Raw genomic sequence first — 18,345 nt, 5'->3', positions numbered from 1 at the left:
CGAGAGCGCCGGAGCGCACATTGGGCTCAACGTCATAAAGCGACCGAGTAATTTGATTGGACAAGAGGCGTTCCACGAGTGCTGGTCGGATTTCCTGAGCGTATTTACGAACGCACCCCCAAACACTTCAGACAGTAGTCAGGAAAGGTGAACACACGCACACAATCGCGTTTGTGACCACCGTCGCAATTCACCTGTGTTTATCTGAATCCCTGCACGCGACCCACAATCCAACAGCAAACAACAATACAACCCATACCTGGCGCCTACAAGGAGTATGAAGGAGGAGGAGGAGGAGATAGGAGGGGTTGAAAGAGAGGTGATGGAGGCCCAAGAAGAGGGGGAAGGAGTGGAAGCATTGGAGGAGGTGGAAGGAGAGGACGAGCCAAAATATGGCTGGGCTTATCTCCCGGACTTGTGTCTTCTCCAGGTGTTCAGGTGTCTGAGGGACATGGACCGGACACGGGCCACCTTGGTCTGCCGCCAGTGGCACCACATCATGCGTTCCCCGTCCCTCTGGAGGGCCCGGACCTTCAGTTTCTCCGGCCGCATCTCCACGAGGGGCCGCTCCGAGCTGGATTCGGCCGTCTGCTACGCCAGTGTTTACGGCCGCTATCTGGAACACCTGGAGGTCCGTTTCTCCCACTCACTCTCCCTTGTTCTTGTCCAACTCCCCCACACCCTACGCCTCCAGCAGACCATGCAGGCGTTCCTGGCTGCTCTCCGCAAGACGGGCGGACGCCTGCGCTCGCTCACCATCCTCCACATGGAGCTGGGCAGTTCGGGCTGGGGCCGGAGCGTCCGGACCGGCATGGTCCGGAGCCTGACCTTCTACCTGCGGAGGGAGGGCTCTCACCTGGGGCACCTGAGCCTGCGAGGGGCATGTCTCAACCTGCTCCAGGGCCTGGAGGTTCTGGAGGCGATGGCGGCTGCCCAGCAGCATGTCCATCTGGGTCGGAGGCCCGGGATCACCACCCTCAACCTGGAGGAGTTCTTCTCACAGCCGCTGGCGGTGTATAGTAGTCCGGGCTTCACACAGGTCATCAACAAGTAGGTGTGTGTGTGTGTGTGTGTGTGTGTGTGTGTGTGTGTGTGTGTGTGTTTTTGAGTGGCTCCTACATACTCTTGTTTATTAGCTACTCTTTTTTGGCTTGTGTGTGTGCAACTGTGCATATGTGCCTGCAAACACACACATACTTTAAAACGCACCTTGATTTGATTTTGACCAGGTTCCGGGGCCTCTCCACCCTCACCCTCGACTACAGCTGTCTGTCCAACGAGCTCCTCGCCGGCCTGGCCGTGTCGTGCCGTAGCCTCTGCGGCGGCGGCTCCCTCCGCTCCTTCACCTTGCGCTGCCACATCCACGAGCCGCACGTCCAGGTGATCTGGGGCAACTCCTGGTCTCACCTGGCCCGGCGCTGCCCAGACATGCAGGTCCAGATCTCTGTGGAACGGATCCTGAACCTGGGCCCTCTGGGTGGGATCCTGCTCAGAGAGATCCCTCTGAGGTCACTCAGTCTCACCAGCTGCTACTTCAGTCAACAGAACTGTAAGCCAGCTCTGATCAGCTTGGTGCCCTGGTACAGCAACTGTCTACAGGTAAGGGGATTGGGAAGGGCTCCATAGAAATAGAATGAGTAGAATACTCATAATGATAATACTGCTAGACTTTGTTAGACTTTGATTGCTGCTTTTATGACATGGTTTTATGTATTTGTTTTGCTGTTGTTGTTGTTGTTGTTGTTGTTTTTTAAAGCGCTTTATAAATGTCATCAATTATAAGCATTATTATTATTCTTAGAATGGACATGGTCCCTCTAACCGACAAGGCATTGTTATATATAGTTGCTAGGGTAACCATTATTGCTGCAGGTGTAGAACACAGAGAGAAGTTAATTCAGAGGCGGGACTAATAGCAAGCGTCATTTTACTGAACATTCCGATGTCAGTTGAGTTTAGTTGGTTGTTAATAAGGCTGTGAGATAAAACTTCCAAATGATGACCACAAGATGGCCGCCACTACACCCACCATGGAATGTTGATTTGAATGAGGATGTTTCTTGTACTATATGGTATGCTCTGCTCTGTCAATACACAGTAGCAGTCAGCAGTGGAGTGTTGATAATGCTATAGGGGTGTTATTGAATATGTGAGCTCATTGTAATGAGGAACATGGGTTGTATACCATTCATTGTAATTCATGGAATGGAATGAGGACTGGTGTTTGATACCATTCCTCATTTTGTTCCATGCATTACAATGAGCCCGATTTCTACCTCCACTAGCCTCCCCTGATGTCCCTTTCCTGTTCAGGCTCCTAGGCGTCCTAGAAATCTATTTAATGTAGTGGTGTCCTTGATGTGGTTGTTTTCCCTCCCTTCAGAAGCTGACCCTGGACCTGAAAAACAGCCATGAGTCGGTGGACGAGGAGCTGCTGGCGCTGGTTCTGATGTGCTCCAAGCTCACCTACCTCAAGGTCTGGGCTTTCCTAGACATCAGCTTCCTGGACCAGCTGCTGCAGAAACGCCTGGACAAGAAGACCATACTCAGAACCATCAAGGTGGGTCAGACCGCAGCTTGGCCTGGGGGGTATTCCACCAACGTCGCTAAAGGAAAATCCAGGCTTATTTTTGATGAGTCTGGCGAGACCAGGGTCAGTGGTCTAGCGTCCGCCCTGAACACCCAGCCAGGAATGTCATCATAAGCTGTTATAAGTTATATTCTTAATCAATAGCTATATATAATTAATCTAAAAGTCTAACATTTGTTGTACCAATCCCTGATTGCCCCTTTAATGTAAAAACAGGCAAACTCAAACGTGATCTGAATCATTGCAGAATGTCACTGTGGGTTAAAACAACTGAGGACATTTGATGTGTTTGGAATATGTTTTATTGAGCAACGTCTGCCATGGTTTATACACTGCATGTGTATTAATGTAACCAGCCCAGGAGTCAGCTTCCTAAAGTAGTACTTTATCTCTTTTGACAATCCAGAGCCACTTCTCTCCTAGACCAGAGTTGTTAATTTAATCCATTTCGTTGGTTTCAGACAGAAGATTGACCTGCAATTGTTACTCTCTTATTATGGTGTTGTACTACTTGTGAAACTGACCTCAGTGTGGTTTATAAAACGCATGTGTAACAATGTGAAGTTGAACAGTCCAGTGTGGTTCATAAAATGCATACGTGCAATAATGTGACCAGTTCAGGGTGGTTTATAAACTGTGTACGTGTGTTCCAGGTGAGGATCTACAACGACAACTACGACACACAGCATGAGGACCAACAGCTGGAGGACATCTATTCTCGTTACTGTGAGCTCATCACCTCGGAGCTCAACTACTCTGCTGCCATGTCTTTCCCCATGGTCTGAACGCACAGAACACACTTGTGCTGCTTCATAGAATCCTCCACATTGCTTTTACAATCCTTAAAAAACGTATTGTATTAAAGTTGCTATAAATATTGCAAAATGAACTCCAGGTGCCTCATTTATAGAAAGTAGCCTACTTTGGATCAAATTTGATCTTACCCGTGTCGTACGTAGAAAACCACGTCAATATAGTGATTTATACAATTTCAACGTGAATCAATTTGACCGTGGAAACGATCGTACTGTAGTGCCGGAGGAAAAAGGAAAGACGTAGGCAACGTAATGATAACTGTTTAATCAAAATAACAACTTGTACACTCCGTACAGGACCAGGAAATCGATCACCAAAACTCTTGTATCTAAACAGGAAGTTGCAACGTTAATAATCCTCCCCTCTGCCCCTAGTGCCAGAACTGGTTCCCTCCCACTACACAACCAACAGTAAGAGGAGAACATGAACCCATAATGTAGTCACTACACCAGCCCCCCCAGTGTTCACCTCAATATTGGAAATCCTCACGGCGAGGAGGGCGTATGGCCCGGCCCCTACGATCGTAGGTAAAGTCAGGAGGTGCGGGAGGAGGTGTGACATCGCCCATCACGTCCTCCTGCAGGGAAGGACGGGGGGCAGTGACGACCGGGGGCTCGCGAGCTGCGGGGGGTTGTCGGGGTCGGAGGGGGGAATGGCCAGGGCGCTGCAGGGGAGGTAGGACTGGAGGCCGGCCTCTGCGCGGTGGCAGGGCCAAGTCCAGGGGCAGTTCAAGGTCCAAGTGGGCCGGTTTGAGGCGATCAACGGACACACACTCAGGCCTACCCCCCATGTCAACCATGAAGTTCTTGGCTCCGGCCTCGATGACACGGAAAGGCCCGTCATAAGGAGGACGTAGTGGAGTCCTGTGGCCATCATGACGAATGAAAACGAACCTCGCCGAGTGCAGCTCCGGGGGCACCCTCGAAGTAGGGACACCATGCTGCGTAGTCGGGACCGGGACGAAGGTCCTGGCGCTGTCCAGCAGGGAGGCGCGCTGAGCGGCGGCGGACCAGGGCTCCGTTGACTTGGGAATGAAGTCACCGGGGACCCGCAGCGGCTGTCCAAACACCAGCTCAGCGGACGACGACTGGAGGTCCTCCTTAGGCGCTGTCCTGAGCCCCAGCATGACCCACGGCAGCTTGTCAAGCCAGTTGCTGTCCGTGAGGCTGGCTCGAAGGGCGGCCTTCATGGATCGATGGAAACGCTCACAGAGCCCGTTCGCCTGCGGGTGATAGGCGGTTGTGCGGTGGAGCTTGACCCCCAGATTCTCCGCCACCGCTGCCCACAGCTCTGAAGTAAACTGTGAGCCACGGTCAGAGGAGAGATCAGCAGGGGTGCCGTAGCGGGAGACCCACACCGCGATGAACGCCCGGGCCAGGTCGGGGGCTGTCGTTGAGGAGAGCGGAACTGCCTCCGGCCAGCGAGTCGTCCTGTCCACCATGGTAAAGAGATAGGTGTATCCGTGCGAGCTCACACTTCGCCGGATTGACAATCAGCCCATGTTGGCTGAGCCGTGTGAAAAGGGCCCGGAGGTGGGACAGGTGCTCCTCCTCCGTGGTGCTTGCGACGAGGATGTCATCCAAGTAGACGAAGAGGAATGGTAGGTCCCGGAGCACCGAGTGCATGAGGCGTTGGAAGGTCTGCGCCGCGTTCTTCAGGCCGAACGGCATCCGCAGAAACTCGAAGAGTCCAAATGGCGTGATTACGGCCGTCTTAGGGACATCCTCGGGGTGCACCGGCACCTGATGGTACCCCCGTACCAGGTCCACTTTGGAGAAGAAGCGTTTGCCTGCCAGGTTCGCTGAAAAGTCCTGGACATGTGGGACCGGGTAGCGGTCAGGCTTGGACGCGTCGTTGAGGCGGCGGTAGTCCCCACATGGGCGCCACCCGCCGTCTGACTTAGGGACGATGTGCAGGGGAGACGCCCAGGGGCTGCTCGAGCGCCGAACGATGCCCACCTGCTCCATATGCGCAAACTCCGCCCTGGCGATGGCCAGCTTCTCCGGGTTGAGGCGCCTGGCCCTGGCGTGGAGGGGAGGCCCCTCGGTCTCGATGTGGTGCTCCACTCCGTGTTTCACCGTGGGCGCGGAGAAGGTGGGCTTGGTAAGGTCGGGGAATTCGGCGAGCAGCCGAAGGTACTGGTCACTTTCGGCGAGCGTATTGGACCACCCGCTGTAGACCGCCTCCCCCTGCGTACAGGCGAAGGAAGCGAAAGTCTGTGAGTTGACCAGGCGCCTGTTCCCCACGTCCACCAACAGGTTGTGGGCGCACAGAAAATCCGCACCAAGGAGGGGAAATGTGACAGCCGCTATGACAAAATCCCACGAAAAGCATTGTCCTCCGAAGCACACGTCCACCGCCCTAGTGCCATAAGAGCAGATAGGTGTGCCGTCCGCGCCTGCCAACTGCGGACCACGCTCCTCCTTCGCCACATCCGATCTCTCTGCCGGAATGATGCTCCACTGGGCACCTGTGTCACAAAGAAAACTGCGACCAGAGGCGGTGTCTTGTATGAAGAGCAGCCTGTTGGTGACGCCAGCGCTCAGGGCCACTACTGAGTGCCGGCCCCGCCGTTTCCCGTCGGTCCGAAGGTGCAGGGTGAGCGGCACCGTTTGGCCTTGGCGCCAAAAGTGGCGTGGTAGAAACAATGGCCCGCAGCGTTACCCTGCTGGCCAGAAGGTCTGGCGTCATCCTTCGCTCTCCTGCGACGGTCGGGTGGCGGGGCGGCCGCGGGAGCGAGCAGGTCGGGGGACCGTTGAGGCATGGCCAAGACGAACCGGTCCGCCTCCCTGGCCAGGGCGCGGGGCTCCATGATGGCGGTGTTGGCCAGCGCCATCCTAACTTGAGCTGGCAATGTGCGCATGAACAGCTCTGTGAAGAGGATCATGGGGTCTTCTGTACCGAGCAGGTTTAGCATCCTCTCCATGCGCGCAGAAGGCCTCTCGTCACCCAAGTCCGACATGGCAAATAGGCGACGCACCCTCTCCGCAGTGGACAGTTCAAATGTCTCTAGAAGCAGGGCCTTGAGGCGCTCATATTTGTTCGTCGTCGGGGGAGCAGACAAAAAACCTACCACTCGAGCTGCGGTGGAGCTGCCCAACATTGCCACAGCATGGTTGTACCGGTCGTCGTCGTCATCGATGTCACTTTTGTTAAAATGTGCCTCTACAATAGCAAACCATGCAGCAGGCGTTGCGTCCCAGAACTCTGGTAGCTTGAGAGTGGGAGTGTGCGCACCACGCGTTACCCTGACAGGGGATGGTGATGGCTGCCGCTGGTTTGAACGTCTTCCTCGCCCGGACATTTTGCAGGATTGTAATGTTCGCTCGCTGGTTTTTGTACACAATCACGTTAACAAAAATCCACGTCGGGGGTCACCAGTGTAGTGCCGGAGGAAAAAGGAAAGACGTAGGCAACGTAATGATAACTGTTTAATCAAAATAACAACTTGTACACTCCGTACAGGACCAGGAAATCGATCACCAAAACTCTTGTATCTAAACAGGAAGTTGCAACGTTAATAATCCTCCCCTCTGCCCCTAGTGCCAGAACTGGTTCCCTCCCACTACACAACCAACAGTAAGAGGAGAACATGAACCCATAATGTAGTCACTACACCACGCACATTACCTACTGGTTATGCAGAGTTATTACAGGCATGTGAGCCGCACTGCCTACTGTAATTCATGCAAGTGGCTCGTGTAGTGGACAATTATGGGCTGTCCCTTACCAAGTTCCCACCATTCTGCAGGCTGGGAAAGGGAGGAGGGGCCAAGCCTCCTGCCGGGATCCATCCCTCTGAGGGAGTGTCAAGCAGGGAACAGACAAAGCACATCTTCTAGGCCCACATGAGATTGACATGACAACAAATTTGAGCATGCTATACAGTACAAGCACATAATTGTAGTTATGGTTGTCTCATCACAGCTTAAATACACTTAGAAAGTATGGCGTAATTAAAACGTATACAATGTATAGTCTATTATATCTGATGATCTACACATTGTTGCAACAATGATGCCTTGTAAATCAACATTATAATGTTTCACATCAGTGTGCCTTAGCATTGTGGATAGGCATGGGAAGCTCTCCCTAGTTTCTAATTCAGACCTCTTGAGGTTTCAACCATTTCAACAGTCTGTGGCGCCACCTACAGGCATTTCTGAATGTTTTTTCTTTTTTTCTATTCAGCTAAGCTATGAACATCTAACTGCATGTTTAACACAATCACACCTGAGAGAACATCAACATGGTAAAAACACATAACTACACATAATTAGATGATCACACAGTCCTTGCTTTTGAACACGTCCTAAAACCTAAGTTTGTTTATAAACCGTGTATCATACGAAACAGGACAGCAGCGATACAGTGAATCCAATTCACTAAGTATTTATAGTGGGGGGGCAATCTATGGGTAAATTGTTGTTTTCATTTCAAATGTGTGCTAAAGTTTGTTTTTCACTTCTAAGTTGAAGATAATAGTTACCCTCTTGGCTGTGGTCTGAGCTACCAGGGTAAAGAACCTTATTTCTTGAGTATGTGTGGCAGTGTTGAACCTGTAAAAAGAGTGGAGACAAATATGACAGCTCCTCAAGGATCGCATGCTACCAAACCTTTTAGTGTGTTGGTGGATTTGTCGTCAGAGTATGACTGACTTTGTAAGCAGTAATGAGCTTGGCTTTTCCATTTGCAAATCGGTGCAGTCAAGTATTGCAAATGTATTTGGGTGGTCTTCCTTGTATTTATCTGGCATGTTTGCAGTGATGATATCTCTATGGGGCCATATTGCTTAAGAACCAAGCTTGTTATACATATAATCAACCCATGCTCCAAAAAGTCTGCTAACATTAGGTGTGTCGATATCAAACTTGAAGGCAAGGTCTTTCAGGTCCCAGTTGTTGCGTAACTTCATGAGGACCATCAGTAACTGTTGACGCAGAGGAATTGCACATATGTGGCAGTTTGTCTTTCTGTATGTCAGAGGGATATTTGTTTGTGGGCATACACTATTGTTAGGGATCTCAAAAAAAGAACAGAAAATAATAATAATAATAACAATAATAACTTTTATTTGTACAGTATAGCCTGGAGAGGGGGAACAGCTACGCGAGACTGCTCTTTGTGGACTTCAGCTCCGCCTTCAACACCATCCTTCCAGACAGGCTAGTGACCAAACTACTAGACCTGGGTCTATCACACTCTATATGTGCGTGGATCAAGGACTTCCTGACCGACCGCCCCCACACCTCCACAGCCCTCAGCCTCAGCACTGGGTCCCCCCAGGGCTGCGTGCTAAGCCCCATCCTCTACAACCTCTACACCCACGACTTCACCCCCGTCCACCCCAGCAACTACATCGTAAAGTTTGCAGACGACACCACCGTGGTGGGATGTATCTCGGGGGGGGACGAGGCGGCGTACAGGGATGAGGTAGAGCAACTGAGCAAGCTGTGCAAGGTTAACAACCTGCTGCTGAACAAGTCAAAGACCCAGGAATTCATCGTAGACTTCAGGAGGAAAAAGTCCGAGATCCAGCCCCTGCTCATCGACGGAGAGAGCGTGGAGAGAGTCTCAACCCTCCGATTCCTGGGACATCACATGCGGGATGACCTGACCTGGAAGGACAACACAAAAGGCACCATCAAGAGGGCACAACAGCGGCTATACACCCTGAGATGCCTCAGGAAAGAACACAACAAGCAGGAGATACTGGTGGCCTTCTACCGCGGCGCAGTGGAGAGCATCCTCACCTACGGCATCTGCAACTGGTTCTACAGCTGCACAACAGCGGAGAGAAATGCGCTACAGAGAGTCGTGAGAACAGCACAGAAGATCACCGGCGCCCCCCTCCCCTCTCTGGAAGAGCTGTACAACACACGCTGTCTCAGGAAGGCCTCCAAGATCTCCAGGGACCCGACCCAACCTGGGCACGTACACTTTATCAGGCTGCCCTCGAAAAGGAGGTACAGGACCCCGGCCGCTAAGACAAACAGACTGAAGAACTGCTTCTACCACAGGGCCGTCCAGGCCCTGAACACAGCAAAGACCTAAGTTCTGGGCCCTGGACAGTCTGGACGGATTGTATGGCAGCTGCTGGACTGAAAAAATCAGGTGTAGTGCTGAGGCACAAACATGTACATTTCAAGCCTGCAAACTGTGACACTTTAAATAACGTGAAAAAATACTATTGTGCAATATGACAACCCTAGTTGACTATCTGTGCAGTATAGTACAGTCGATTGTGTACACAGCCTTTATTTATGTAAACCAGCTCCTTCCCTTCTTGTGATTTTATTCTTTTTCTAAAAGTTTTTTTTTTTTTCCTTTCCTAACACCAGGGGAGCCACCCCTCCTAAATTTCGTTGTTTGGTACCTGTACTGTAGCAATGACAATAAAGTCCATTCATTCATTCATTCATTCATAGTGCTTTTCCTGCAAATGTTGCAGCTCAAAGTGCTCCAACAGACAGGACAGATCATTGTACTGTCCATATGTAAAACCTGTACAATACACAAAGTAGTTGGGTACTTTGCTTTCCTTGACTGACTCAGAGGTTAAGTAATTATGTGGATTTTAGTTTTTCTCAAGATCTCTAATGCGCTTTTTTGAGAGCCTCAATTTCTTTGTTGAAAGATAGATTCTGTTCAGTCTCCAACAGGGTGTTGCTTTCATGGTCTCCACGTCTCTCCAAGAATTGGTTGTCCTTTTACAATTCTGTGAATAAAACACAAGATCGTGTTAGGTATGCTTTTTTTTGTTACCGTTTATGCTCACTGACCTTCTTTTACAGGTCCCTCTACTTGACCAGTCATCCCCACAAACTGCAACAGCAGCAGCAGCATGTTGTGGAGATCGGAATATTCAATATCAAAATAACTAATTACAGTATCAGTCTGTGCTCCATTCACACTTATAATAATAATACATTAGACTTATATACATCTTTTCTAGACACTCAAAGACGCTTTACAAGCTGAAAAGTTCGAGTAGTAACATAAAAAGAAACAAAAAAAAGAAAAGAAAGTATAGGGGTCTAATACATTTTTTTATTACTAAATCTAAATCTAAGTGTCTTTGTAGGACAATCTACTCTGCATACTGCAATTACACCTAGATTTCGGGCGGAGAAGCGGCAGACAAGCAACGCCAGCGTCCTCTCTTGAACTTGAACTTGAACTTGAACTTGAAGAAGTCCAGCAGATACAGAGGGAAACATCAGCACAAACCAACAGTGACAAGTGACACCAAGAAAGAGAGGGGGGGGGGGGGAATAACCACATGAAGATTTGTAATGAAAAAGTAATGAATAGGAAACACAACTCAGAGAAGTTTTGTAAAGTCTGTGCACAGCCCAAGTCCATTCACATCTGAATCATCTACAAGGTATGGCTGTACCAACGAGGCTGTGGCAAAAAAAATATGCCGGTAGATGTGGGACTTTAATCGTGATGTTGTGGGTTCGTTTTGTGCACTTGTATCTTGAGATTTGCACTTGTAAAATAAATATTTGCACTTGTATCTTGAAAGTTGCACTTGCAGATTTGATTTGAGAACTTGTATCTTGAAAGTTGCACTTGTAAAATAAACATTTGCACTTGCAGATTCGATTTGAGAACTTGTACAATAAATATTTGCAGTTGTATCTTGAAAGTAGCACTTGCAGATTCGATTTGAGAACTTGTACAATAAATATGTGCAGTTGTATCTTGAAAATTGCTCTGGCAGATTCGCGACTTTCGCTGCTCGAGTTAAGTCCCATTTCTTGCAGTCGGTATGGGACAAAACAAATCTGTGACTTGTGTAAAGCAATGCGAGAGCGCAGGGAAGGGCGGGCATGCAATGATTGATTGACCAATGACAAGAGAGCATTTTCGAGCGGGCATTGAGTGATTGACTGCAGTGATTGACCAATCACAGAACATTTGAGAGAATTTCAGCACGAGGGGAGTGGTCTCATGCAATGATTTCTTGACCAATGACAAGAGAGCATTTGAGAGAATTTCAGCTGGTCTCATTACAAGACAAGATGGATGACCAGCAATCGCACACCCCTCAGGTAAGTGTAGCTAGATAGCTATATTTAGAAGAAAAAAAGTTTGTTAACTCTTAAACCTTATCAGTATTATGCTTCACTTGTTTTCTTTCATCGAAATACATGTGGAAGAGTCCCTCTGAATGGTCACTTAAGTAGTTTATGCTAGCTAACTCATGACCATCATGTAAGCTAGCTAGCTAGCATGGGTTGATTATGATTGCGCTAAGTTAGCTAGCGTAGAGCTACTGTTGTTTAACCCGATAAGCTTTTTTTAAACTTATTTGATCTATTTTCACTTACCTATTTTACTTTTATGCAACAAACAACAATACAACCCATACCTGGCGCCTACAAGGAGTATGAAGAGGAGGAGGAGCAGCAGATAGGAGAGGATGAAAGAGAAGTGATGGAGGCCCAAGAAGAGGGGGAAGGAGAGGAAGCATTGGAGGAGGTGGAAGAAGAGGACGAGCCAAAATATGGCTGGGCTTGTCTCCCGGACTTTTGTCTTCTCCAGGTGTTCAGGTGTCTGAGGGACAAGGACCGGGCACGGGCCACCTTGGTCTGCCGCCAGTGGCACCACGCCATGCGTTCCCCGTCCCTCTGGAGGGCCCGGACCTTCAGTTTCTCCGGCCTTATCTCCACGAGGGGCTGCTCCGAGCTGGATTCGGCCGTCTGCTACGCCAGTGTTTACGGCCGCTACCTGGAACACCTGGAGGTCCGTTTCTCCCACACACACAACTCCCTTATGTCACGACGCCTCCAGCAGACCATGCAGGCGTTCCTGGCTGCTCTCCGCAAGACGGGCGGACACCTGCGCTCGCTCACCATCCTCCACATGGAGCTGGACCGTCCGGGCTGGTGCCGGAGCGTCCGGACCGCCATGGTCCGGAGCCTGACCTTCTACCTGCGGAGGGAGGGCTCTCACCTGGGGCACCTGAGCCTGCGAGGGGCATGTCTCAACCTGCTCCAGGGCCTGGAGGTTCTGGAGGCGGTGGCGGCTGCCCAGCAGCATGTCCATCTGGGTCGGAGGCCCGGGATCACCACCCTCAACCTGGAGGAGTTCTTCTCACAGCCGCTGGCGGTGTATAGTAGTCCGGGCTTCACACAGGTCATCAACAAGTAGGTGTGGGTGTGTGTGTGTGTGTGTGTGTGTGTGTGTGTGTGTGTGTGTGTGTGTTAGTGTTGTCACGATACCAATATTTTACCCTGCGATACTATACCAGCCCAAGTATCACGATACTGAGTAGTATCGCGATACCGCGGCACTTTTGTAACACTTTTTATTTTTATGAACATGCAATGTATTTATACAAGTTACAATAACTTGAAGGGCCGGTTTCACAGACAAGGCTTAAGCCTAATCCTAGACTAAAAAACATCTTCAATGGAGATTTTACATTGAAAGTGTGATTTAGTCCAGGACTAGGCTTAAGCCTTGTCTCTGAAACCGGCCCAATGAGTGGTGCATGAATAACATGCATTTAATGCATTACACTGTAACTCTACAGGTAAGTAAAAGTACTGAAACCGATATTTTTGTGAATAACATGTTTATTAATAAGTAGTTTGAAACATCAAACAGACCAACTGGCCTTTTGCAAGAGTATAGCAAAGTAGGTGTGTGTGTGTGTGTGTGTGTGTGTGTGTGTGTGTGTGTGTGTGTGTGTGTGTGTCTGTGTGTGTGTGTCTGTGTCTGTCTGTCTGTCTTTCTGTGTCTGTATGTCTGTCCGTCTGTGGGGTCTTTTTCACGAACTTGAAAAGTAAAAGCAAACACTGGCATATCAAAAAAATAGAGGGCTACTTCCAAACTGTAGCTCAAGACTTAACTCAACTTAAGAAAACTCAGTGGTTTTAATTTTCTAGTTAATGCCCACTGAGCTCGCAGGAACCATAGGAACAACGTTTGAGGTTGCTAACCTGTTAGCCGACAAAGCTAACGCGATGGGTAGTCGCGAAAAAGGCTGCGTTCGTCAATTTGCTCTGGAAATCTGACCCGCACTCGCGGAACGCCTCTCGTCCAATCAAACGAATCGGTCGCTCTGTGACGTTGCACCCAGTGTGCGCTCCGGCGCTCTCGGAGCGAACTGACGAACGCAGCCGAAAGTGTTATGAGTTGCCCCGCTGGTACCGTGTTCAACACGGTAGTATAGTATTCCACGGTAGTACCGTTGTATAAAGCTTATGGTATAGTAGGCACCGTGACATTTTGGCACCGCGGTATGTCGTTGGTACCGGTATATCGTGGAACACTAGTGTGTGTGTGTGTGTGTGTGTGTGTGTGTGTGTGTGTGTGTGTGTGTGTGTGAGTGGCTCCTACATACTCTTGTTTAGTAGCTACTATTTTTTGGCGTGTGTGTGCAACTGTGCATATGTGCCTGCAAACACACACATACTTTAAAACGCACCTTGATTTGATTTTGACCAGGTTCCGGGGCCTCTCCACCCTCACCCTCGACTACAGCTGTCTGTCCAATGAGCTCCTCGCCGGCCTGGCCGTGTCGTGCCGTAGCCTCTGCAGCGGTGGCTCCCTCCGCTCCTTCACCTTGCGCTGCCACATCCACGAGCCGTACGTCCAGGTGATCTGGGGCGACTCCTGGTCTCACCTGGCCCGGCGCTGCCCAGACATGCAGGTCCAGATCTCTGTGGAACGGATCCTGTACCTGGGCCCTCTAGGTGGGATCCTGCTCAGAGAGATCCCTCTGAGGTCACTCAGTCTCACCAGCTGCTACTTCAGTCACTGGAGCGCTAAGCCAGCTCTGAGCAGCTTGGTGCCCTGGTACAGCAACTGTCTACAGGTAAGGGGATTGGGAAGGGCTCCATAGAAATAGAATGAGTAGAATACTCATAATGATAATACTGCTAGACTTTGTTAGACTTTGATTGCTGCTTTTATGACATGGTTTTATGTTTTGCTTTTGTTGTTGTTGTTTTTTTATTTTTTTTAAAAGCACTTTATAAATGTAATCAATTATAAGCATTATTATTATTCTTAGAATGGACATGGTCCCTCAAACCGACAAGGCATTGTTATATATAGTTGCTAGGGTAACCATTATTGCTGCAGGTGTAGAACACAGAGAGAAGTTAATTCAGAGGCGGGACTAATAGCAAGCCTCATTTTACTGAACATTCCGATGTCAGTTGAGTTTAGTTGGTTGTTAATAAGGCTGTGAGATAAAACTTCCAAATGATGACCACAAGATGGCCGCCACTACACCCACCATGGAATGTTGATTTGAATGAGGATGTTTCTTGTACTATATGGTATGCTCTGCTCTGTCAATACACAGTAGCAGCAGTGGAGTGTTGATAATGCTATAGGGGCATGGGCGTCACCACCATATATTTGGGGGGGGACGTGTCCCCCCCACCTTTGAAACAAGGTCGTTTGGACCCCCCCACATTTGCCATCAAAAATGTTCATGAGCATGACTGTTCAGCGTTATTTTCATTGCTTCACAATCAAATCCGTTCCACTTTATGAGTAGGGGATTGCCCATATCCAGAAGTCCACTCCGCGTTTTACTTCTGTTTTTAACACGGCAGTAGCAGCATCAGACACGCACGCAGATTCAAAACATTCAGACTGAGGCAAGACGATATTTAGATCATCCACCAAGATGGATATAAGGAAAAAAAATTCTAAGAAGAGAAAAGTAAGTCAAAGTCATCCAAGTTTTCCCGTGAGTGGCCAAACAGCAACATTGCGTTCTCCCAAGGTCAAACACAGCCAGCTTTTCTGATAAGAATGTTAGCACCTTATGAGACATTCTCTGTATTAGCAATAGAATTAGCATAGCCTACTAGCAACCAAATACGAGCTAGATCAGCTATATGGCACTAGCAGTTTTGTTAGGCATTACTAGTGCGGTTAGACATGTTTAAATGCAGAACAGACACAGGCGAAATGTCATCAAAAGCACAGAATGGCGACAAACACCTCACAGTGCTTACCTGTCCTGTCATTATTGCATCTCCTGCTCCTGTTCATTGCCCTGAGCATTTGCACTATTTAATTTGGCCATTGCACCCACCCAAAGAATCAATTTTGCATCTGATTGCTTGAGCTAGGGTTAAAAAATAAGAAGAAAACACCTGTTCCATTTATTTTTCTATTTCTAAAATGCTTGTGATTGTATTTTTTGTATTGATGATTGTATTTCTATGTCAAATGTTCTATTAGAGAAAAACAATATGAACAAGTGCTCAATGCATCCCCATTTCTCCTGATATAGGTGGTTGAGAGTGAGAGTGAGTCAGAGGCAGGGGCAGCAGGCAGGGGCAGTGGAGACAGCTCTAATTCACTCTTTGATTTTTTTTTTTGTTATAGTTGTATGTTCTGCAATGCACTGAAGAGGGCTAAGTTTGATTGTAATAGGCTCTGAGTAGCCTAGGTACATATTTTATGTTTCCTCATAACTTTTTATTCAATTTGTTGACTCAAAGTTACCTCATTCTTTTCTAATTCACTCTTTGATTCTTTTTGAATCTTCATATTTAATAAAGTACCTAAAAAGTGCCACGTGTCAGTGTCAGGCCTCTGTGAGTTAAACCAAAACATAATAGTAGTCAGTAATTGCAGACCATGCCAGCTCCAAGGAAAAACAAAGAAAGAGGGAGATTATTTTGGGTGTAAAACGCACCAGAATGCAGGAAATTGAATCTACTACTATTTAAAAAATTTCGGGGGGGGGACCCCCAGACCCCCCGAAAAATAAGTGTCCCCCCCACATTCAAAAAGCTGCTGACGCCCATGTATAGGGGTGTTATTGAATATGTGAGCTCATTGTAATGAGGAACATGCTTTGTATACCATTCATTGTAATTCATGGAATGGAATGAGGACTGGTGTTTGATACCATTCCTCATTTTGTTCCATGCATTACAATGAGCCCGATTTCTACCTCCACTAGCCTCCCCTGATGTCCCTTTCCTGTTCAGGCTCCTAGGGGTCCTAGAAATCTATTTAATGTAGTGGTGTCCTTGATGTGGTTGTTTTCCCTCCCTTCAGAAGCTGACCCTGGACCTGAACAACAGCCATGAGTCGGTGGACGAGGAGCTGCTGGCGCTGGTTCTGATGTGCTCCAAGCTCACCTACCTCAAGGTCTGGGCTTTCCTAGACATCAGCTTCCTGGACCAGCTGCTGCAGAAACGCCTGGACAAGAAGACCATACTCAGAACCATCAAGGTGGGTCAGACCGCAGCTTGGCCTGGGGGGTATTCCACCAACGTCGCTAAAGGAAAATCCAGGCTTATTTTTGATGAGTCTGGCGAGACCAGGGTCAGTGGTCTAGCGTCCGCCCTGAACACCCAGCCAGGAATGCCATCATAAGCTGTTATAAGTTATATTCTTAATCAATAGCTATATATAATTAATCTAAAAGTCTAACATTTGTTGTACCAATCCCTGATTGCCCCTTTAATGTAAAAACAGGCAAACTCAAACGTGATCTGAATCATTGCAGAATGTCACTGTGGGTTAAAACAACTGAGGACATTTGATGTGTTTGGAATATGTTTTATTGAGCAACGTCTGCCATGGTTTATACACTGCATGTGTATTAATGTAACCAGCCCAGGAGTCAGCTTCCTAAAGTAGTACTTTATCTCTTTTGACAATCCAGAGCCACTTCTCTCCTAGACCAGAGTTGTTAATTTAATCCATTTCGTTGGTTTACGCACAGAAGATTGACCTGCAATTGTTACTCTCTTATTATGGTTTTGTACTACTTGTGAAACTGACCTCAGTGTGGTTTATAAAACGCATGTGTAACAATGTGAAGTTGAACAGTCCAGTGTGGTTCATAAAATGCATACGTGCAATAATGTGACCCGTTCAGGGTGGTTTATAAACTGTGTACGTGTGTTCCAGGTGAGGATCTACAACAACAACTACGACACACAGCATGAGGACCAACAGCTGGAGGACATCTATTCTCGTTACTGTGAGCTCATCACCTCGGAGCTCAATTACTCTGCCATGTCTTTCCCCTTGGTTGTATTGTATTAAAGTTGCTATAAATATTGCAAAATGAACTCCAGGTGCCTCATTTATAGAAAGTAGCCTACTTTGGATCAAATTTGATCTTACCCGTGTCGTACGTAGAAAACCACGTCAACATAGTGATTTATACAATTTCAACGTGAATCAATTTGACCGTGGAAACGATTGTACGCACATTACCTACTGGTTATGCAGAGTTATTACAGGCATGTGAGCCGCACTGCCTACTGTAATTCATGCAAGTGGCTCGTGTAGTGCACAATTATGGGCTGTCCCTTACCAAGTTCCCACCATTCTGCAGGCTGGGAAAGGGAGGAGGGGCCAAGCCTCCTGCCGGGATCCATCCCTCTGAGGGAGTGTCAAGCAGGGAACAGACAAAGCACATCTTCTAGGCCCACGTGAGATTGACATGACAACAAATTTGAGCATGCTATACAGTACAAGCACATAATTGTAGTTATGGTTGTCTCATCACAGCTTAAATACACTTAGAAAGTATGGCGTAATTAAAACGTATACAATGTATAGTCTATTATATCTGATGATCTACACATTGTTGCAACAATGATGCCTTGTAAATCAACATTATAATGTTTCACATCAGTGTGCCTTAGCATTGTGGATAGGCATGGGAAGCTTTCTAATTCAGACCTCTTGAGGTTTCAACCATTTCAACAGTCTGTGGCGCCACCTACAGGCATTTCTGAATGTTTTTTCTTTTTTTCTATTCAGCTAAGCTATGAACATCTAACTGCATGTTTAACACAATCACACCTGAGAGAACATCAACATGGTAAAAACACATAACTACACATAATTAGATGATCACACAGTCCTTGCTTTTGAACACGTCCTAAAACCTAAGTTTGTTTATAAACCGTGTATCATACGAAACA

General features: G+C 48.0%; 2 protein-coding genes across 2 annotated transcripts; both read left to right on the top strand.

Moving 5' to 3' along the window:
• Positions 1 to 277: 277 nt before the first annotated feature.
• Positions 278 to 17,455, top strand: LOC308162648 (F-box only protein 39-like; the record flags this gene model as incomplete). Its single annotated transcript, XM_080536792.1, has 4 exons — positions 278 to 1,050; positions 1,230 to 1,599; positions 2,384 to 2,560; positions 17,318 to 17,455. 4 exons carry the CDS (start codon positions 278 to 280, stop codon positions 17,453 to 17,455), a joined length of 1,458 nt encoding a protein of 485 aa, XP_080392918.1.
• Positions 11,437 to 16,900, top strand: LOC308161848 (F-box only protein 39-like; the record flags this gene model as incomplete). Its single annotated transcript, XM_080535926.1, has 5 exons — positions 11,437 to 11,466; positions 11,801 to 12,564; positions 13,871 to 14,240; positions 16,457 to 16,633; positions 16,880 to 16,900. 5 exons carry the CDS (start codon positions 11,437 to 11,439, stop codon positions 16,898 to 16,900), a joined length of 1,362 nt encoding a protein of 453 aa, XP_080392052.1.
• Positions 17,456 to 18,345: the final 890 nt, after the last annotated feature.

This window comes from Nansenia antarctica (genome assembly GCF_963989245.1).
Source record: "Nansenia antarctica genome assembly, chromosome: 7".
Lineage (NCBI taxonomy): Eukaryota > Metazoa > Chordata > Actinopteri > Argentiniformes > Microstomatidae > Nansenia > Nansenia antarctica.
The sequence above is the reverse complement of the archived record's forward strand: the minus strand, read 5'-3'. Positions and strand labels throughout refer to the sequence as shown.